Consider the following 22,435-nt stretch of genomic DNA (forward strand, 5'->3'; position numbering starts at 1 on the left):
TGGGGAGGACTGAACTGTGTGTGTGTGCCTGTGTATGGTTTTTTTTAAGATTTTATTAATTTATTTGACAGAGAGCACAAATGGGGGGAGCTGCAGGCAGAGGGAGAGGGAGAAGCAGGCTCCCTGCGGGGCTCAATCCCAGGACCCTGGGATCATGACCTGAGCTGAAGACGGATGCTTAACCGACTGAGCCACCCAGGTGCCCCTGAAGTATATTTTTTTTAAAGTTCCAGAGGTTTCATATGCACAGATAAGAATGCTCTAAGCAATGAGAAGCTATAGAAGGATTTGAAGCAAGAAAGTGAGATAATCAAGTGTTTGTTTTAAAAGATAATTCTAGGGACACCTGGGTGGCTCAGTTGGTTAAGTGTCTGCCTTCAGCTCAGGTCCTGACTTCAGGGATCGAGTCCCACATTGGGCTCCTTGCTCAGTGGGGAGCCTGCTTCTCCCTCTCCTTCTGCCTGCCACTCCCCCTGCTTGTGCTCTCTCTCTGTCCCTCTGACAAATAAATACATAAATTATTTAAATAAATAAATAAATAAATAAATAAATAAATAGTAATTCTGGGGGCTCCTGGGTGGCTCAGTCAGTTGGGCGTCAGACTCTTGATCTCTGCTCAGGTCTTGATCTCAGGGTCGTGAGTTCAGGCCCCATGTTGGGCTCCATGCTGGGGTGGAGCGTACTTAAAAAATTAAAATAAAGGTAATTATAGCTTAAATGGGTGGAGAGAGAAACTTGCAGTAGTCTAGGCAAGAGCTGATAATTTTTAATGACAATGTAATACTTCATTGAGTTAATTTTCTATAATCTCTATCATGCAACACATGTTTCTGGGTGTGTGTGTGTGTAAAAATTCACTGTCATCTCCAAAAAGTGCATCTTTTGGGGGTTTTTTTTGTTCTTGATACTCTTTTTAATTATTTCACTAGGACATATTCCCAGCAGTAATTCTGTTGAGTCAAAGGAAATGAGTAGTTTTGGCTCCTGATTATGTATTATCATAAGGGTTATAATCAATTTAGAGTGTTACTCTCCATGTGGTGGGCCAAATATGAACTTTGGAATCATTTGTAAAGTTCAAAAAAAGAAAAATTATTGGGATTTTTATTAGAATAATTTTATTTTGAAGTTACCAAAAAAATGTTTATATCATGTTTGTTATTTTACATGATTTAACTGAATATTTAATAACTAAATTTATCTTTAACAGATTGATGAACTCCCAGAGGGAGCTGTGAAGCCCCCAGCAAACAAGTATCCTATCTTCTTTTTTGGCACCCATGAAACGTAAGTCAACAAAACAACTTAAAGCTTCAGCAGCTTTAATTTGGATCTACTATACTACAATGTTTATACCTGATTTATGACATTTTATATGTTATTAAAAGGATCATAATTATATAAAATTACCAAGCTTAATAATGTATTTTTCTTAATGTGAAGATTTTTTCATTCATTTGCTTTTGAATGTTATTTCTGTGTAAATGTTGGGCATTACCCAGAATCTCCTTTAGGACACAAAAGGGTAGTCTCCTTACCACTCCCAGTAATTTCTTTTGTTGCTCTTATATATTTCCTTTCTAGAGAAACTTCATCCATTTATATTTCATACAACATGTTGTCTCAGGTTCTTTTCAATTTGTTGAACCCTGAAGCAAACATACCAACTTAATAAGGTTTTTAAATTGTATTGGTTAGAGGGTGCCTGGGTGGCTCAGTCGTTAAGCGTCTGCCTTCGGCTCAGGTCATGATCCCAGGGTCCTGGGATCGAGTCCCACATCTGGCTCCCTGCTCAGCAGGAAGCCTGCTTCTCCCTCTCCCACTCCCCCTGCTTGTGTTCCTGCTCTCGCTGTCTCTCTCTGTCAAATAAATAAAATCTTTACAAATAAATAAATAAATAAATAAATTGTATTGGTTAGAGTACAGGCTAAACTGCTGAACAACAGAACCTGAAAATACAGTGTCTCAAATAATATAGAAAATTCTTTCTTTCGGGAGCCTGGGTGGCTCAGTTGGTTAAGCGACTGCCTTTGGCTCAGGTCATGATCCTGGAGTCCCGGAATTGAGTCCCATTCGGGCTCCCTGCTCAGAGGGGAGTCTGCTTCTCCCTCTGACCCTCCCCCCTCTCATGCTCTCTGTCTCATTCTCTCTCTCAAATAAATAAATAAAATCCTGAAAAAAAATTCTTTCTTTCTTTTGAAACAATCCAGAGATAGGCAGGTAGATCAAGGTGGGTAGACTACTGTGCTCTACGGACCCAGGTTCCTTCTGTCACATTGTCCTGCCATTCCCAGGAGTGTTGCTCTTGTCTGCTTACTTAAAAACAAACAAACAAAACGGGGCTCAGCAGCATCTGTGCATCTTCCAGGTAGAGAGAAGGCAGAAAGAGAAAACAGGAAGAGCGGGTAACTTCTTTGTACAGAAATGACAAGCAAGTTGCATATATCACTTACACTCGCACTCATTGCAGTGGCAAAAACTCAGTCATTTGGCCACGTGTTGCTGTCAGGAATTGGGAAACATATCCTCTAGCTGGGGAACTCTTAATGGGAAAACAATTGGAAGGAGTAATCCATTAATTAAAGAAAGAAGATAGTAGATACTAGGAGATGGTTGGCAATCTTGACACAGTAAAAATGTATATGGTCAGTCAGAGCAAGGACATAAATGAAATAGGAATTGCATATGTGGGGGTGCCTGGGTGGCTCAGTCGTTAAGCGTCTGCCTTTGGCTCAAGTCATGATTCCAAGGTCCCGGGATCGAGCCTCACATCGGGCTCCCTGCTCTGCGGGAAGCCTGCTTCTCCCTCTCCCACTTCCCCTGCTTGTGTTCCCTCTCTCGCTGTCTCTCTCTCTCTCTCTATCAAATAAATAAATAAAACCTTAAAAAAAAAAAAAAAGGAATTGCATGTGTTGGGGAAAGCTACAAACTGTCATGAAATTTTACAAGTTTTCAAATTCAGGATCCTCCCTTGTGTTCATTTGAAAGAGTAGAGCCAGGCGTGAACTTTTTCTTAGCTTGCAGTCTCTGCCAGTCTGACATCTTCTTCATTTTTATCTGGAAAGAGCTAGCTACAGGGCGCCTGGGTGGCTCAGTTGGTTGAGTGTCCAACTCCTGATTTCTGCTTAGGTCGTGATCTCAGGGTCATGAGATCGAGCCCTGCGTTGGGCTCCGTGCTCACCACGGAGTCCGCTAGAGAGTCTCTTTCCATCTCCCTCTGTCCCTCCCCCAACTCATGTTCTCTCTCTTTCTAAATAAAAATAAATAAAATCTTTAAAAAAAAATAAAAAAAGAAAGAGAGCTAGCCAGGAGACAGAGGCCCTTAAGACATATTTACTTCTTGGCTTCATGTGAGAAATAATTGTTTCTTTCGGAAAGTTGGTTTTATTTTCTTTCGTTTTTATCTAATAGACACTGTGTACATACTGTGCACCATTACCATGTTTTCCTCCATAGAGATTGCTAGAAAGCTTAGAGATGTTTTACCTATAATAAGTGCAAAGGGCTTTATGATACGTATTTTTCTATTTGCTCCATTCCTGTCTCCAGTTTACATCTATACAATTATTGTGCTTTTTCTCTAGGACCTATTTCCAAATGATTGGATTGTATTCCTGGAATCAGGCAGGATTTAATAAACAAGATTATCACATTTCTAGTATATGGGACAAATCAACCATTTACTAACATTATGTGGTCACTTTTATTTACTTAGTAAACATTTTCTAGGCATTCCTTAAAGTGCTATATAACTAAAGAGCTTCTACCTGGTGTATTGCTGGTGAATATAACAGGATCATTCCAGTGAACAGTGTGAAGGGTTTCACAGAGCTGTTTTTTACAGTATCCTTAATAGAAGCCAATGGCATCATTCCAAGGCTCAATTCAGTAAACCCAGTTCTACCAAGGAACAGTATAATATAGTCCATATGTGGTTTTTTGCTGGTTTGATCATCCAGAGGTAGATTTTGAAACATCTAGAGGAAAATGAATTTCACAAAACCTGCCATAAGTTTGTTTCAGCAGAGCGTTTATTAGGTATTGGGTATCCCTGAACCTGAGACTGTATGCCTGGGCAAGTACCTAAAATGTTCAGCTTCTCTGTGGAGGCAGAGATCATGTAGGGTTTGCTTACTCCTGTGGACACAGTGCTTAGCACAGTGCCTGGCCAATGGTAAGTGTTTAAAATAAGAGCTGTTGGATGAATTAAAATCAAATTAAATTAAAATGAAATAAAAGGAGAAAAAATATATGAAAGGTAAGGAACTTAGCAAGAAAGCTGTGTGCAGGTCAGCCAGAGGAGCACCCCCACGTGACTAGAATTTTCCTCAGAACATCGACTTGAATTTAATGCCCAGACAGATAGGTCACTGGAGCCCCCAAATTCTTCTGCTCCATATAACCACCCCAGCAGTTTTAGTCTGGACACTTTTCAAGGCAGCCTTGGCCAGGAGAAAAAAAAATAACATCCTTAGAGCCTGGAGCTTTGAACAGTTTTATTTCCTGGCCTACACTTTAAGATTTGTGAAACATGCAGGAAAGTTAACCAGTTGGGAGGAAATTTGATTTGAGGAATTATCTTTCTATAATCTAGGAAAAAACAAGGTTGTGTATCAAAAATACGTTGTTTTAGAACAGTACATTCAGGGCTCTTGTTTCTGGCAGCGGCTGCCATGGCCATTTGAACCATTAACCCTGCCTCAGTAAAGTACAGGCAAGCTCTGGTTAGCAGCAGTAACTGGTGGGACCCTCAGCAGCTTAGCCCATAGTTAATTCCTACACGCAGAGTCAGATGCTGGAGAAACGTCAAAAACCATAGTCTAATAATGCGTGACAAACTTCTCGAAAAGTAAAATGGACATACCCAAAGTCCATTTCTTTCTCATGTTCCATTTGTCACGCAAGACAGTGACATGCCTTTGATTAAAATGTCCAGTAACCTAATAAATTTTGTCTGGATTCAATGAGATAGAATCATGTTGACCAAGCAATTAAAGGTCAAGGGAGTTTTGGTGGTTGGGGTCAGAAAGCTTCCACAGGTATTTTTATCAGCTTGAAGTCTTTGATCAGCTAGGCAATGAGGAATCAGTACTAAGACCCAGTCAGAAAATATAAATATACATATATATTATATATATATATATTTTGGTGGGAAGCAAAGTTTATTGAGCAGTAGCATCAAGCAATAGTACAAAGCTCCTGAAGAGGGAGGGGACCCGAGAGGGTTGCCCAGAAAATGGAATTTATGAAGATTAACAGTAAACTGTTAACCTCACAGTCTCAGAGCTTTTATGTCTCCATCTCAGACCTTTTCCCCCTGAGTTCCAGAATTACCTCTCCAACTGCCTACTTGACCTCCTCACTTGGATGTCAAACCAGGGTTTCAAACTTAACATCTCAAACTGAGCTTTTCACCTTCAAGTCTGGTTCTCTCAAAAATCAATTCAGTAAATGCCACCTCTGTTCTTCTCATTTCTCAGCCTGACACCTTGGAGACAGCCTCACCTCCTTCCTTTCTCCCACGCGCCATCTCCAGCCCATTGACAATCACGTCGGCTCTTTCTTGAGCGTGAATTCAGAATCCAGCAGCTCCTCACCCACTGCACCGCGCACACCCTGGCCCGAGTCACCACCATCCCTTTGGTGGGCTGATTTGTCTCCCTGCTTCTACCCTAGTGCCCACTTCCTCAGTCTGTTTCCAGCACAGCAGCTAGAAGGATCCTATTAAAACAGATTGTCACTTCTCTTCTCAAACCTTTCATGGTTGCCCATCTGTCTGTGAGCCTCGATAGCGGCCTTCAAGGCCCCACATAATCTGTGCCCCCGCCCGGTCCCCTCTCTCACCTCCTCTCATCCTGCTCTCACTCTACGCACACTGGCCTCTTCCTTTCTTCAACACGGCAGGCACCCCCACCTCGGGCCTGTTGTACTCGCTCTTCCCTGGGTCTGCTGCCCTCTCCACCCAGAGACTGCGCGGCCTGCTCCTCCACCTCCTGTTCCGATGCTCCCCTCTCAGGGAGGCCTTCCATGATCGGTAGATCTTAAATAACCAGATCCACCCCTAGTCTTGCCATCTCCTTCTCTGCTTTATTTATGTTAGCACACAGTACTGTGCTTTTTCTTTTCTGTGTTTGTCCAAACCCTACTCGCACTCCTAGAATGTGTGCTCCGTGAGGGTAGAGATAGTCGTCCGTGGGTTCCCTACAGAATTCGGAACACCTCAGCAGTGCCTGACACATTATAGATGTTCAGTCAGATTTGTCAGATGGAAGGATCTGTGACTCTTAGTTTGAAATGTAAGCTTCTTGGGTGTCAGTCAGGATGTGGGCCTCTACCATCTCATTCACCAGGTTAATATATTATAGGTGATAATGCTGAAGAGACTCTAGTTTGAACGCTCAGATCTTTTAGCCAGTCCCAGGATTTACTCGAACTCATTTCCTTTTTCTGGTTAAGATTAAATTAGGATAAAGTTTAAATTGCATAACATTCTATTTGCTATATCTGATTTTTTTATTTGTTGCCGCATTAATCACTAATATGATTTTTTAATTTATAGAAATAATAGTGAATAAATATAGTAATGTGATATATAGAGTTAAAATTACTTTTGTAACCATTGTTTATATTTTTACTGTAAATCTCACAAAACCTTACCAATGGAAGGTTAACATAAATAAGTCTTAGTTTAAGATGATTTAAGTGGTCAACGTTTGGACATTTTTATTTTATTTTTTTTTTAAGATTTTATTTATTTATTTGAGAGAGAGAGAATGAGAGATAGAAAGCACGAGCAGGAAGAGGGTCAGAGGGAGAAGCAGACTCCCTGCTGAGCAGGAAGCCCAATGTGGGACTCGATCCCAGGACTCCAGGATCATGACCTGAGCTGAAGGCAGTCGCTTAACCAACTGAGCCACCCAGGCGCCCCTGGACATTTTTTTTTTAATTTTTTATTGTTATGTTAATCACCATATATTACATCATTAGTTTTTGATGCAGTGTTCCATGATTCATTGTTTGTTCATAACACCCAGTGCACCATGCAAAACGTGCCCTCCTCACCCCTGGACATTTTTAAAACTGTGTAACTAAAAGTCAGTTTTAAAACAAAAAAATAAATTGGTAATTTAAAAGTAAAATCAAAGTAGCACAGTCTAGAGTTGCTGGCTTATATAGCCAGCTGTCCAGTTTTCCTGCCTAGAAGCATATGTATAAACTTTTTTTAAGATTTTATTTATTAGAGAGCGAGCAAGAGTATGAGCGGGGAGTGGCAGAGAGAGGGAGAGGAAGAAGCAGACTCCCCACTGAGTGCATGAGCCCAAGAGGGCTCCATCCCCAGACCCTGGGATCATGACTTGAGCCAGTCAGACGTTTAACCGACTGAGCCACCCAGGGGCTCCATATATATGTAAACTATTTTATGATATGTGCCCAACTCAGAGGGTTTATGTATACTTTTAGTTTGCTTACTAAAATATGCTGTGACACCTTAGTTGATATTGATATTAAAAATAGCTTATATTTGAAGGTCAAAGTGTCAATTCTATTTCTAATATATCTCTGCAGTGCATTTTTAGGTCCGAAAGACCTTTTTCCATATAAGGAATACAAAGACAAGTTTGGAAAGTCAAACAAACGGAAAGGATTTAATGAAGGATTGTGGGAAATAGAGAATAACCCGGGAGTGAAGTTTACTGGGTACCAGGTAATGGTTTGCTTCATTGTTAGATCTCATTTCTTTGGTTTTTAACTCTCTTTGGGGTCTTTCTTACATGTCCTTGGTACTAGTAGTTACCCTCCATCTATTTGAAATCAGAATTCTTTTTAACTCCAGTAACATTTTGGATTAAATGTAATTCTGTTACTCAAGAGGGTTCAAATCAAGTGGTCACTGGAAAATTGAAGTTGACAGTCCTTTATTTTGAAAATCTTAAGAGTAAGCTGAACCCTTTCAGATTAAAATAGAATGATTCTTTTCACAGTCTGTATTCTTTGCTATGTTTTTAAAAAATGTAATTAGCCAATATCTTGCTATTTCCTAGGCAATTCAGCAGCAGAGCTCCTCAGAAACTGAGGGAGAAGGCGGGAATACTGCAGATGCAAGCAGTGAGGAGGAAGGGGATAGAGTAGAAGAAGATGGAAAAGGCAAAAGAAAGAATGAAAAAGCGGGCTCAAAACGGAAAAAGTCCTACACTTCAAAGGTGACTGAGAACGTTTTCCATTGTTATTAATGTTATGTGCACGTTCATTAAGGTTTTGATTATTCTTAATTCATTCCTTGGGCGCATAGAAGCGTGCTAGCTCTGTGGACCTCTGCCTCCAGAGACAGTAAGATACAGCCCAGGAGAAAAGGACAGGTAACCTTAGACGTGAGGGCATCTTCGGAGCCGACCTGGCACTGAAAATACCACTTCTCAGTTGGAGAAGGACTGTTCTTTCATCAAGGGTACAGGAGTAGGTATGCCTCCTATAAGAACCTCCAAATGAGCTCTGGGAAGAATTTAGGAATATAGGAGACTCAGTACCATTCAGGACAAGTCTGTGTAAATAGATATACTCTTAACCTGTCTTTTTGCTTTAAAGACTGTGCGAATAATATAAATTATGAGGGGGCTCTGAAGAGAACTAAATTTTCAGGTAAGGTTGATGCTGTTGATCTGGGAACCACATGTAGAGAAGCACTTTCCTGACATAATCTCCTTTCTCCTTGGCTTCCCAAATGTTTCCTTTTTGTTGAATATGGTGATCTTTCTTTACACCTATTTCTTAAGGTTGAATAATCTTCCTTTGCCACTGAAAACCAATGGTTCACAAACTTTTGACTACATCTCAGTCAAAAAGCAGATTTGAAGGAAGTTATGTGTATATCTTTTTGGCAGTAAGTATATGGATGATTCATATCTGAGCCATAACAGATACTGGAAAATTACAGGTCAGAACATTTTCCATGCACATTACTTACTGTATAAAGTAGGGCAAACCAGAGAGCCTTACAACACAGTAAACTGGTGATGATGCTAAACCACTTTTAATCTTAGTTAAAAAAAACAAAGGTGGCAACAATTAGACACACAACCAATTTAAGACTACAGTGCTGAAACAGATGGAGGGTCCTTCTCCAGAATTACAAGAATTGCCATGATCTTGAGTTTGCAGCACAGTTAGAGCTTTGCGGGGTTACCAAATCTCGCTGGGCAGCCAGATTTCTTTAAGTACTGAATGCGACTCTTGAGCAGAACTTCAGTAGTGCCTTAATTCTGGGCCATGTGCCAGACTATAGTACTTACAGATATGTCACTGTGGGGTTGCTCAGGATCCTTGGTAAGCATTGTGAACTTTAGGGAGTTGTGTATTATTACCTCTAAGAACTGTTGGCTGCAGACTATTATTTGAGAATTACTACATAAAGCGGTTACTACATTTCAGTAATTATACTGTGTTTACTAGGAAAACAAAAAGTAGTGTGCTTTTTGTATTGTCATACTTGATGTTAGCTTAAACTGTGGACATTCCACATTTGGATGATTAAATCTCTGCTTTTCCATCCTGTGAAAAGTAAAGATGACCTCATTTTTTAAACTGACATTTTGAGCTTGGTTGGTGGTTTCAGTTAAGTAAAATAGAAGCAATGTAATTACATGCTCTGTCACATAGCTAGAAGATATTTTCTCTTTGGAAGTTGTATTTAAAATATTGATTGTCTGAGGAAGCTCCAGTTTGCTAATTCATTTCTGGAAGACCAAAAGTGACATGGCTAAATCAGTTTTGCCTCAGCTCTTATTTGCCATGTGCTTAAAGATTCTTAAAATTCCTGAGAGGACATGTTAGTGAAATGGTATACTTTACTTTCTTTTTTAAAGGTGCACAGCGGGGCCAGCTTTTGATCATTTTAATGCTGTTCTCCAAAACAACTCTGGCTGTAAACTAGAACTCTATTTTCATCTTCCTTAGAGTTCATCTTGATTTCAAAGGCAAGGTGATAAAAAAGGGCTGGTTCCCTTGGGCCCTTCAAAAACCATCCGTAATTTATTTATTTATTTATTTTTAAAGATTTTATTTATTTAATTGAGAGAGAGAATGAGAGATAGAGAGCACAATAGGGAAGAGGGTCAGAGGGAGAAGCAGACTCCCTGCTGAGCAGGGAGCCGGATGTGGGACTCGATCCTAGGACTCGAGGATCATGACCTGAGCCGAAGGCAGTCGCTTAACCAACTGAACCACCCAGGCGCCCCCAAAAACCATCCGTAATTTAAAAGATTAAAGTTTGTTTCTGTCACATGGTGATATAAATGTTGTCTGTTCTTAACCAAAGAGCTTCAGCAGGTGCCTTAACAGGAATATTCATCTGTTCCCTTAGATAGTTCACCTCACTCTCTGGACCTGAGTTTCTACCGTGAAATGCTGGGGAAGCCTTGTAGCCCTGTAGCCTCCTAAGGTGGTGCCGTGCTGACACCCAGCTATCATTCATCCATTGGCAGTGCTCTGGGGACATGACTCTTTCTTTTCTGCTTTTAACATTGTGCTCCTGGAAAGAACAAACAGGTCATTGAGTGCACCTGTACCTCCTTTTCCGGCTGGTTACACTGAGGCCCCGTGAGGTGGCTCGGTCTCTCCCAAGTCCCCTGGCCCAGCCTCTGCACACTGCCCTGTTATACTGGTCTGTCCTGTAGCGAGCCCCATGACGGGATGTATGTCAGCCACTTCTGCATTTCTTTCTTACACTTGTGCATTGGAGTTGTACTTTTGACTATAATTTTTAACTTGTCCGAACGTTTAGAAATCCTCTAAACAGTCCCGGAAATCTCCAGGGGATGAAGATGACAAGGACTGCAAAGAAGAGGAAAACAAAAGCAGCTCTGAGGGCGGAGACGCTGGCAACGACACACGGAACACGACTTCAGACTTGCAGAAAACCAGTGAAGGGGTAAGGACGGTGCGCGGTCGCGCTCACCTTCTAACCTGGAAGCCGTGGAGCTTCAGAACCAGAGCTAGTAAACCCTGTCCTAGCACACGGAGGGGGGCTCGCAGCCTCATGGGAGGGCCCACACAGCTCCCAGGTGAGTGATTGGCTGCCCCGGGTCCAAGAACGCAAGAGAAACGGGGGGACAGTGCGCCTGCTTCTCAGTTTGGACTCTAGCACCAGGTCTCTTCTTTTTTATTTTTAATTTAAAAAAAAAAATTTTATTATTATGTTATGTTAATCACCATACATTACATCATTAGTTTTTGATGATTCATGATGATTCCATGATTCATTGTTTGCGTATAACACCCAGAGCTCCATGCAGTACGTGCCCTCTTTAATACCCATCACCAGGCTAACCCATCCCCCACCCCCTCCCCTGGTCTCTTCTTTTTTAAATGGACTGCAACAACTTGACAGTCTTTTAAAAAGGAAGGTATGAAATACTGAAATTATGAAATGCCATCTCAAAATTTTACAGTTGTATTTCTTTTTTTTTTTTTTAAAGATTTTATTTATTTGAGAGAGAGAGAATGAGAGACAGAGAGCATGAGAGGGAAGAGGGTCAGAGGGAGAAGCAGACTTCCCCCTGAGCAGGGAGCCCGATGTGGGACTTGATCCCGGGACTCCAGGATCATGACCTGAGCCGAAGGCAGTCGCTCAACCAACTGAGCCACCCAGGCACCCCAGTTGTATTTCTTTTATTATAAGATGGCACGTTCAAAGTAGGGGATTTCATACTGCAGCTTCTTTCCTAGAAGCAGTTTGTACTTTAATGTACCCATGGGGACTTTAAACATTTAGGTATTCCAACAATACCTGAAGACTGGTATTTAAAGTACAGAAGGGGAAGACTTGTCCACTTTGAATTTTGTTAACTCTATTTTAAAGTGTAGTTGACATACAGTATTGTATGACTTTCTGGTGCACAACAGTGAGTCCATATCTGTAGACATTACTAAATGTTCACTGTGATAGTCTGGTTCCAATCCATCATCATACAACGTTACTACGATATTATTGTCTCTATTCCCTATGCTGGACTTTGCATCCCTGTGACTGACTTGTATAACTGGAAGTTTGTACCTCTCAGTCCCCTTCACCTAGTTCACCCACTTCACCCACTCCTCAACCCCTCCCTCTGGTGGTAACCAAAGTCTGTCTCCTATATCTGGGACTCTGTTTTGTTTTGTTTGTTTTGATTTGGTTTTTAGATTCCACATACAAATGAAATCATATGGTATCTGTCTTTCTGTCTGACTTGTTTCACTTAGCATAATACCATCTAGGTCCGTTCATGTTGTCACAGATGGTGAGATCTCATTCTTTTTTACAGCTGAGTAATATTCTGTTGTACATCTTTATTCATTCATCTATCGATGGATACTTGGGCTGCTTCCATATCTTGGCTGTTGTAAATAATGCAGTGAACATTAGGGATGCATGTATCTCTTTAAATTGGTGTTTTCATTTTCTTCAGATAAATACCCAGAAGTGGAATTGCCACTATTTCTAACTTTTTAAGGGCCCTCCATACTATTTTCCACAGTGGCTGCACCAGTTTATAAACATTCCCACCAACAGTGCACAATGGTTTCCTTTTTTCCACATCCTTGCCAACACTTGTTACTTCTTACCTTTTTGATTCTAGCCATTCTGACTGGTCCACAGTGAGATCTCACTGTGGTTTTGATATGCATTTCACTGATGATGAGAGGTGTTGAGCATTTTTTTCATGTGTCTGTTGGCCATCTGGATGTCTTTGATCTTAACTTTTGTTAACCTCTGTTAACTTAAAAGTGTTCATGAAGGCACATTTTGCCCCTGGGCATTTTCTGTTAGTCTTTTCTCTATGAAGACTAACTGGATAGTAGCAAATCATTTTGAAACAGTAATCCACAAAATACATTATTATTGTTCTTCTGTGAGATTCTGGTTTCAGCTGAGTGCTTGACTATTCTTGTCAGTACTGTTTACCTCTCAATTCCTCCTTCATGCAATTATCCAAAATTACCCCCATTTATGATTCTGCTTGTTCCCTTAATCCCTCTTAGCCACTCAGCTTTACTCTGTCCTGTACGTGTCGTTCTTCTCTTGACCTCTTTCCAGTAAAGAGTGCTCTGTCATTACCTTTGCTGGTAGTCCTCCTGGGAACGATCCTGTTAACAGGCACCAAAGGCTTGAGTACCTGACTCATTTGATTTTCTTTTTCTCCCACCTGCTGTCTTTATGCCAGCTGGCTTCGATATGCATACAGCAAAACTCTCACAACTTGTCTCCCTTTATATACTCCCTTCTCTCTGTGTTTCTGTGACAGAGGAAGAGATGGTCTATACCCGTACTGCTCAGAGTGTGATCTGTGGGCAAGTAGCATCAGTATCACCTGCAAGCTTGTTAGAGATGTAGAATCCTAGGCCTGACTCCAGGCCTTCCGATTCAGAGTCATTTTAACTAACCCCCCCTCCCCAGGTCACTCATATGCATATTAAAGTCTGAGAAGCATTATTCTGCACCTTTCTGTTACCAGGGTCCAGAGTATTGTCTCCTCCTCTTTCCTCCAAGGCCTCACCCAGTCAGTGGTCACCTGTCATCCTCTACCTTTATCTTCTTTTCCCTCTGCCTAGAAATAGTGTCAGGCCTCCCTTCCCCCCACATATCCCACTCTTTTCACTTTTCTCTTCATCTCTAAACTTCCTGAAAGAGTTCTCTTTCCTCCAGTGTCCATTCCCTCACCTCCTCATGCCTTCCTCCATTACACTCTTGTTGCTTCTTCACCATTTCACAGAAACTGCTCTTGTAAAGGTCCGTGGCGATCCTCTTATTGCCAGATCCAGGGTTGTCTTTAGTCTTTATTTTACCTGTGTGGCATTTAATGCCACTAGCCACCTTCTCTCCTGACTTTGCCCCTAGGTCACCGGTCTCTTCTGCTTCTGCATCCAGTTCCTTCTCAGTCTCTTTCTAGAGGTCCTTCCTTCCATCTGTCTTGGTGTATTACTAATTCTGAAAGCTTCGCCTGTGTCCGTCTTATCCACTCTCATGGTTTCAACTATTAATAGGTTACTGATGACTTTCAACTCTGTATCTCCTGCATTGTAGACCCATTTTTCTAATGGTTAATGAAACCATTTCAACTCAGATATCTTGAACGCACTTCAGAAAAGAGTTGCTGTTGGAAGTAAGCAACAGCTGCAGACTTGGAGTGATGGCTGACATCTTTACCGTGTGCTGTATACTGTGCTAAATGCTGTCTGTGCGTTGTCTCATTTAATCCCCACACAAATCCCAAGACATAGGTGGAGGTGTTCTCTCCATTTTGTACCTGGGGAAACTGCGGCTGGAAAGACTGGCCCAAGGTCACATAGCTGGTAAGAGCCTGAATGTAAAGCAGGAGCCTGAGAACCATTCATTTATTCATTCAGTCATTCATTCAAGCTGAAGTATAGTTGCCACACGATGTTATGTTAGTTTCGAGCGTACAGCATAGTGATTTGACAAGTCTGTACTTAAGCTGTGCTCACCACACGTGTAACCACCACCTGTCACCACACAGCACTATTACAATACCATTCACTGTACTCCCTGCTGTGCCTTGTCCCGTGACTTACTCATCCCACACCTGGAAGCCTGGACCTCCCACTCCCCTTCACCCATTTTGCCCGTCCCCTGACTCCCCTCCCCTCTGGCAACCATCAGTTTGTTCTCCGTGTTTATCGGTCTGATTCTGTTTAGATTCCACATATAAGTGAAATCAGTGGTATTTGTCTTTGACTTAATTCACTTAGCATAATACTCACCAAGTCTATCCATGTTGTCACAGATGGCAAGATCTCATTCTTTTTATGGCTGAGTAATATTCCGGTGTGTGTGTGTGTGTGTAATATCTTCTTTATCTATTCATCTATCAGGATGGACACTTAGTTTGCTTCCACAGCTTGGCTAATATAAATAATGCTGCAGTATACACAAGACGGCATATATCTTTTTTTTTTTTTAAGATTTATTTAGTTTAGAGAGAGAGTGCATGCAAGTGGTGGGGGTGGGTGCAGGAGGAGAGGGTGAGAGAGAATCTTCAAACAGACTCTCCCTGCCCAGTGCAGAGCCTGCTGTGGGGCTCGATCCCAGGACCCTGAGATCATGACCTGAGTTGAAATCAAGAGTTGGCCACTTAACTGACTGAGCCACCCAGACGCCCCCATATATCTTTTTGAATTAGTGTTTTCATTTTCTTTTTACGGGGTAAATACCCAGTAGTGGAATTACTGTATCATATGGTAGTTCTACTGTTAATTTTTTGAGGAAACTCCATACTGTTTTCCACAAGGGCTGCACCAATTTACATTCCCACCAACAGTGCACGAGGGTTCCTTTTTCTCCACATTTTCGCCAACACCTGTTTTTTCTTGTCCTTTTGATATTGGCCATTCTGACCAGTCTGAGATTATCCTGTTGTGGTTTTGATTTGCATTTCCCTGATGACTAGTGATATTGAACATTTTTTCATGTGTCTGTTGGTCATCTGTGTGTCTTCTTTGGAAAAATGTCTGTTCAGGTTCTCTGCCCATTTTTTAATAGGAGTATTTGTTTTTTTTAGTTTTGAGTTGTAGGCGTTCTATATACATGTCGGATATTAACCCCTTATCACATAAATCATTTGCAGATATCTTCTCCCATCCCATAGGTTGCCTTCTTATTTTAATGAAGTGTCAATAGTTTATTTTTGCTTTTGTTTCCTTTTCCTAAGGAGACACATCTAGAAAAATGTTGCGAAGCCTGATGTCCAAGATGACTGCCTGTGTTTTCTTTTAGGAGTTTTATGGTTTCAGGTCTCACATTTAGGTCTTTAATCCATTTTGAGTTTATTTTTGTGTATAGTATAAGAATGTGGTCCACTTTGATTCTTTTGCATGTAGCTATTCAGTTTTCCAGCAACATTTATTGAGATTGTCTTTTCCCCATTGCATATTCATTTCTCCTTTGTCAAAGATTAATTGACCATGTAACTATGGGTTGATTTTTGGGCATTCTATTCTGTTCCATTGATGTGTGTGTGTGTGTGTGTGTGTGTGTGTGTGTGTGTGTGTGTGTATTATATATAATATATATATGTATCTTATTGTTCCAGTACCATACTCTTTGATTAATGTAGCTTTGTAGTATATCTTGAAGTCTGGGATTGTGATACCTCCAGCTTTGTTCTTCTTTCTCAAGATTGCTCTGGCTATTCAGGATCTTTTGTGGTTCCATACAAATTTTAACATTTATTTGTTCTAGTTCTGTGAAAAATGCTTTTGTATTTGATAGGGATGGCCTTGGATCTGTGGATTGCTCTGGATAGTATGGACATTTTGAGAATATTTGTTCTTCCAATCCATGAGCATGGAATACCTTTCCATTGGTGTAATCTTCAATTTCTTTCATCAGTGAATTATTGTTTTCAGAGTATAGTTCTGTCACGAACTTGGTTAGGTTTATTCCTAGGTATTCTGTTTTATTCTTTCTGGTGTTATTATAAATGGAATTGTTTTCTAAATTTCTTTCTGCTACTTCATTATTAGTATGTAGAAACAACACTTCTGTATATTAATTTTGTATCTTACAACTTCACTGAATTCATTTATTCTAATAGTTTTTTGGTGGCATCTTTAGGGTTTTCTATCTGTTATATCATGTCATCTGCAGATAGTGACCAATTTACTTCTTCCTTACCAGTTTGGATGCCTTTTTTTTTCTTGTCCAATTGCTATGGTTAGGACATCGGTACTACATTAAGTAAAAATGGCGAGAATGGACATCCTTGTCTTATTCCTGATCTTAAAGGAACAGCTCTCAGTTTTTCACCATTGGGTATTAATTAGCTGTGGGTTTTTCATATATGGCCTTTATTATGTTGAGGTATATTCCATCTAGACCCACTCTGTTGAAAGTCAGATCCTTTTATTTTTAACCCATTTTTTTTTAAGATGTTATTTATTTGAGACAGAAAGATAGAGCATGAGCAGGGGGAGAGTCGGAAAGGGAGAAGCAGACTCCCTGCCAAGGAGGGAGCCTGACATGGGGCTTGATCCCAGGAGCCCCTTTAACCCATTTTTAATAATATATTTGTCATATACAAAAGAATATATATGTAATATAAATATAAAATAATAAACGTATTCTAAAGAACATCAGTGACCCTACCACTCAACCCAAAAACTAAAACAGAACAGTAACTTGCATCTAATTACATATTCTTCCCTTGTCCCATCTTCTTTCTACCCAGAGATAATCACTAGTGTTGTATTATTTCCTTTCCTTTTCAAAATTTTAGTTCATATCTAACATACAGGTATATAATTAAATAATATATTGTTTAATTTTGTTCATTTTTGAGCTTTTTAAACAGCAGTGACATTCACTTATTAGTTTGCTTCCAGGAGTCCCTCACATGGTTGTGCACAGAGTAGCTTAACTCTCCACTGCTGTTGTAAGACTCAGCCTTGTGAATACACCATGCTTGATTCAATCTCCTCTGGATGGGCATGTCGGTTGTTTCCAGCTTTTTGCAATCATGAACTGCATTGCTGTGAACATCCTCCTGTTCACCTCTCCGTGCACATATGCAAGAGGTTCTTTAGGGTATGTACACGAGAACTGGCCATGCCAGCTCATGAGCTCATGGTTTCTAACTTCATAAGAGAATGCTGAAGGACATCCCTAAGTATCTGGGCCAGTTCGCACTCCCGTCAGCGTATGGGTTTCCTGTGACTGACGTGTCATTGTCAGACTTTTTGCCTGTAATCACGAGTGTAAATTATAGTCTTAATTTGTAGTTCTTTGATTAATAGTGAGGTTGAGCTTCTTTTCACATGTTTATCTACTACCCATGTTTCTTCCAGGCATCTTCTTGATTTTGTATTTTTGCCCATTCCCCTATTGGATTATTTTTGGTTACTGATTTGTAGGACTCCTTTACATATTCTGGATTCTAACTAGTATGGCTGGTCATGTGCATTGTACATATCTTCTCCACATTTGTAGCTTGTCTGATTTTTTTATACCTTTTGGTGAACGGACTTTCTCTATTGTAATCAAATGTCTCAAACTTTTCTTGTTATGTTTAGCATTCTTTTTTTTTTGATTATGTTATGTTAATCACCATACATTGCATCATTAGTTTTTGATGTAGTGTTCCATGATTCATTATTTGCATATAACACCCAGTGCTCCATGCAGAACGTGCCCTCTTTAATACCCATCACCAGGCTAACCCATCCTCCCACCCTGTGGTTAGCATTCTTCTGTCTTGTCTAAGAAACCTATCCCTTTCCCAAGATTGGAAAGATACTCTCCTGTATTTCCTTTTTTTTTTTTTTTAGATTTTATTTATTTGAGAGAGAGAGAATGAGAGATAGAGAGCACGAGAGGGAAGAGGGTCAGAGGGAGAAGCAGACTCCCTGCTGAGCAGGGAGCCCGATGTGGGACTCGATCCCGGGACTCCAGGATCATGACCTGAGCCGAAGGCAGTCGCTTAACCAACTGAGCCACCCAGGCGCCCCTCCTGTATTTCCTTTTAAATTTGTAAAGTTTTGTTTTTAACATTTAATCCATCTGGAATTGATTTTGGGGTATAATATGTGGTAGGATCCTGTTGCCTTTTTCCCCACAGCATAACCTTGGGAACGGGCACCATTTATTAAATTGTCCCTCCTTTCTTCTCTGACCTCCGGTGTCATCTTTCACAGCCATGGCTCACTTTCTGGGCTCTCTGTTATGTTCCTTTGGTCAGTACCATACTTTTATTAGTTATAGCAACGTATAACGAGTCCCGATGCCTCGTAGGGCTAGTAGACTAATCTTAAACTTCTTTTCAAATACTTAATAGCCATGGTCCAAAATAGGAAGTCAAGAAGAGCTTTTTTTCCTGATGGGAGAATTTACAGCCCATGTGCTGGTAAGAATGATTCACATGAGGAATGATCACTAAATGATAATGTAGGAAAGAATTGCCAAAGCAGTGCTCTTCAGAAGACAAGGAGGCATAATATCTAGGGCACATCTGGAGGGGTTCCCTTGGTTCACCCGCTGAAGTGGGAGGGAAGGCAGGTAAATGGGTAGTTAGGGTGAGAACTTGTAAAAGTTCTCATCTGATTGCTTCTGTTTTCTTAGGAAGTGAGGTTAGCATTTGAGAGTGATAATGGGAAGAAGTGTTGGAAGTTTAGAAAGAGAGGAAATGGGGCAAAGTAGTCACTTAGAAGAAGAGAAGAGTAGACTTGGGAAATGAAGTGGGATGCCAGGCAGCAGTGAGGGCTCACTTGCCGTCAGTGGTCATGATTTAAAGTGAGAATGGTCGTCGGGACGGGTGTGTGACCCACTCCAGGCGTATTCAACTGTGCAACTACAGAAAGGCTGAGAATTAAATGTAACTAGAACTGGGGTTTGCCCGGAGTACAGGGAAGGGGGATAGAGGCAGGAAATGGATTTGGTGCAAGGAAGGGAGCAGTTACAGTGATGGATCATTGAACCCAGAATATGTTTGGAAGGAGAAAAAAAAGGCATGAGGAAAGGAGTGGGTCAGAGGATTTTGAGTATCAAAAGAATTATTGGAGGTGGTATCCTAGCTAAAGAGAGATAGCTGGAGACAAGTGGTGCTGGAAGACTGGGATGTGTCATCAGATTGTGGAAGAGTTGTGGTGGTTGCTACTGCCCTGCAGGTGGTGAGGGTACTTGAATGGGACATTTCACTGGGTGAGTACCGTTCATGGCACAGTTCCCCTGGCGCCTGCCCGTGAAATACCAGACAGCCCCGAAGTTCTTATGACAGCCGAAAATGCTTCCATAATTTTGCCCCCGAAACAGTGACTTAAAACCATGTTTGCAAATGCAGTTGTCCCCTTACCTGCAGGAGATACATTCCCAGACCCCCCAGTAGATGCCTGAAACTGTGGATAGTACGAACTCCATATATACTATGTTTTCATCTATATGTATGCACCTGTGATACAGCTTAACGTATAAGTTAGGCACAGTAAGAGGTTAACAACAGTAGCTCATAATAAAGTAGAACAACTGTAACAATATTCTGTAATAGAAGTTACGTGAAAGTGACCTCTCTCACAATACCTCAGTGTGCTGTGATTGATGAAGGGCGATGACAGAATGCCTGTGAAGTGAGGGCAATGATGAAGCCCCTGTAACGTAGGCTACTGTTGACCTTCCGATGGAGGAAAGTCAGAAGGAAGATCGTCAGCTTCCTGATCACAGTTGACCAAAGACAGTGAAACCGCAGATCTGTGGGGGATTCCTGTACTACCAGAAGTTGAGAAACACTTGCCTAAGAACCAGCCCCAGGGGATGAGTGCCTGAGGTAGGGCGGAGGACAAGATCTCTGGAGGGGAGAAAATCACGGCACTGAGGGCTCAGAGCTTTGGGAAGACAACCCACACGGAGAGACTTCCCAATGGTGATGATACTGAATGACAGTGTAACCCAGGGGGTCTGGAGGTGACTGCAGGCAGGGGGGGTGGAAGTTCACAGTACTGAGCTTCAAAGCTGGGAAGATTGGGTGGTCGGGCAAGAGCACAGGAGAGAGGAGGAACAGCTTAGAAACAGTGGTGATGGTCAGGAAGGACACCTTCCCCACCTCTGGGCCGATAGTACAAGAGCCGTGGCAGAGAAAAGAGCTACCATGTGAGGGCTGCAGGAGAAGCAACAGCACAATCCCCAGGGAGAACCAGGTTTCCATTAGAACAAATTAGGGGGCAGAATATCCGAGAAATGCAAGTTGGGAATATGGGAGATTTGCTAGTGGCTGACTGATTTCCAAAGGGCCTAGTGGAGGAGATCAAGGAATCTGGGTGGGCGCAGGAGAGTTTGAGACGAGGTCAGAAACTAACATGGACAAAGCTGACTGGGGGTGAGAGTCTAGGAAGTGACAGGTGCTCAGGAGCCCATCAGTGGTAACTGCAATAAGTAAAAGGCCATGACTATAAAAGGTTTGATTGTCTCGAGGCAGATGATGTTGAGGTTATAAGTATTGGTGAAGGAAGGAGAGAAGAGGTTCCTATGAGGAACCCACCGAGTTCTGGGGTCCCTTTTACTTCCAGACGCTCTCTGACAACATCTTCACTCCTGACAGTTCGAAGCATGAATTAGAAAAGGGCAGGCTCCAGAACACTTGGAGCTTTTCTTCTTGATTCATGGGGCTATGAAGTAGAGGTTACTAATCTTTATGACAGGAATACCGCACACTGAGTGGCTTGGGCCTGCTGTATCGTTTACTGCCATGTAACAAATTACCTCCAGACATAGTGGCTTAAAATTGCATTCATCATCTGGCATTTTCCATGGATCAGGCGAAATTTGTTGAGTCCTCCATCTCTGGGTCTCTCCAAAGCTGCAGTTAAGGTGTTAGCAGGGGCTCAAATCATTTTGAGGCTCAGCTGGGGGTTGGTCTTCTTCCAAGCTCACTCAGTAGTTGTTGGCAGGATTTAGTTCCTCACTAACTTTGGCCAGAGGCCCCCTATAGGTTCCTTGACATGTGAGCCTCTCCCTAAGGCAGCTCCATCATGGCAGCTAGCTTCATCGGCAAGAGAGAGCGTGCTAGCAAGACCAAAGCCAGTCCTTCGTAATCTAATCTCTGATTCCCATCACTTTTTCCTCATCCTGTTCATTAGAAGCAAGTCAAAAGGTCCAGACCACACTCAAGGGGAGAGGGCATTACACAAGGCTGTGAATACCAGGAGGACGGGATCGCTGGAGACGTGTCAGAGAGTTGCCCATCCCTGAACCAACCACTGATAACAAAGAGATTAAAACTGGCTTGGACCAGTCAGCTTCTGCCCACCGCTGGAGCTGGTGTCAAGTCCCCACACCACAAGGCCACACGTAATAGCAGGGAGGAGCAGAGGCCGCTGGGTTCACTGTAACCGCTAAGCAGCGTCCATGCTTTTATTCTTCCAACACTGACCTGTTTTCTTTCTGTAGTATGGGGGTACATCCTTTTGTCTCCCCATTGCCCGCAAGATCAAGTCCAGACTCCTTACTTCAGCATGCAGTGGCCTTTGTACTCTGACCCCAGTTTATCTGTCCAGCCTTACTTCTAACCATGTACTCTCTTATCTTCTAAGCCAGTGGTTCATCAAACTTTTTGGTCTCAGCACCCCTTTAATACTCTTATAAGTTATTGAGGGCCCCAAAGAGTTTTTGTTATACCTATGGATATTTATTTAATTAGGAATAAAAACTAATTTTAGATACTTATTAATTTGTTGTAAAATAATACTCATTACTTAAAATGAGTACTACTCACTACTGAGTACCTCACACTACTGAAAGCCAGCCAGGTGCCCCATACTGTTTTGCATTTAAAAAAATTTCTTTAATGTCTGGCTTAATTAGAAGACATCAGGGCTCTCATACCTGCTTCTGTATTCAGTCTCTGGCGATATGTTGTTTGGTTGAGGTATATGAAGAAAATGTGGCCTCACATAGATA

The 22,435-nt window shown here is 41.6% G+C and overlaps 2 protein-coding genes across 2 annotated transcripts in view; one reads left to right on the top strand and one right to left on the bottom strand.

Annotated features, from left to right (window-relative positions):
• The window catches only part of HDGFL3 (HDGF like 3), an 89,339-nt gene that overhangs the window by 59,671 nt on the left and 7,233 nt on the right, over positions 1–22,435 (top strand). Inside the window, exons 2-5 of the mRNA XM_025892978.2 lie at positions 1,211–1,287; positions 7,567–7,705; positions 8,043–8,201; positions 10,778–10,924. Of these exons, the coding sequence (XP_025748763.1) occupies positions 1,211–1,287; positions 7,567–7,705; positions 8,043–8,201; positions 10,778–10,924 (522 nt within the window). The remainder of the gene's footprint in view (positions 1–1,210; positions 1,288–7,566; positions 7,706–8,042; positions 8,202–10,777; positions 10,925–22,435) is intronic.
• The window catches only part of TM6SF1 (transmembrane 6 superfamily member 1), a 55,247-nt gene that overhangs the window by 996 nt on the left and 31,816 nt on the right, over positions 1–22,435 (bottom strand). The window lies entirely within an intron of this gene.

The sequence above is a fragment of the Callorhinus ursinus genome, unplaced genomic scaffold (genome assembly GCF_003265705.2).
Source record: "Callorhinus ursinus isolate GAN/ISIS: 27379988/994484 unplaced genomic scaffold, GSC_fseal_2.0 scaffold45, whole genome shotgun sequence".
NCBI classification, from domain to species: domain Eukaryota; kingdom Metazoa; phylum Chordata; class Mammalia; order Carnivora; family Otariidae; genus Callorhinus; species Callorhinus ursinus.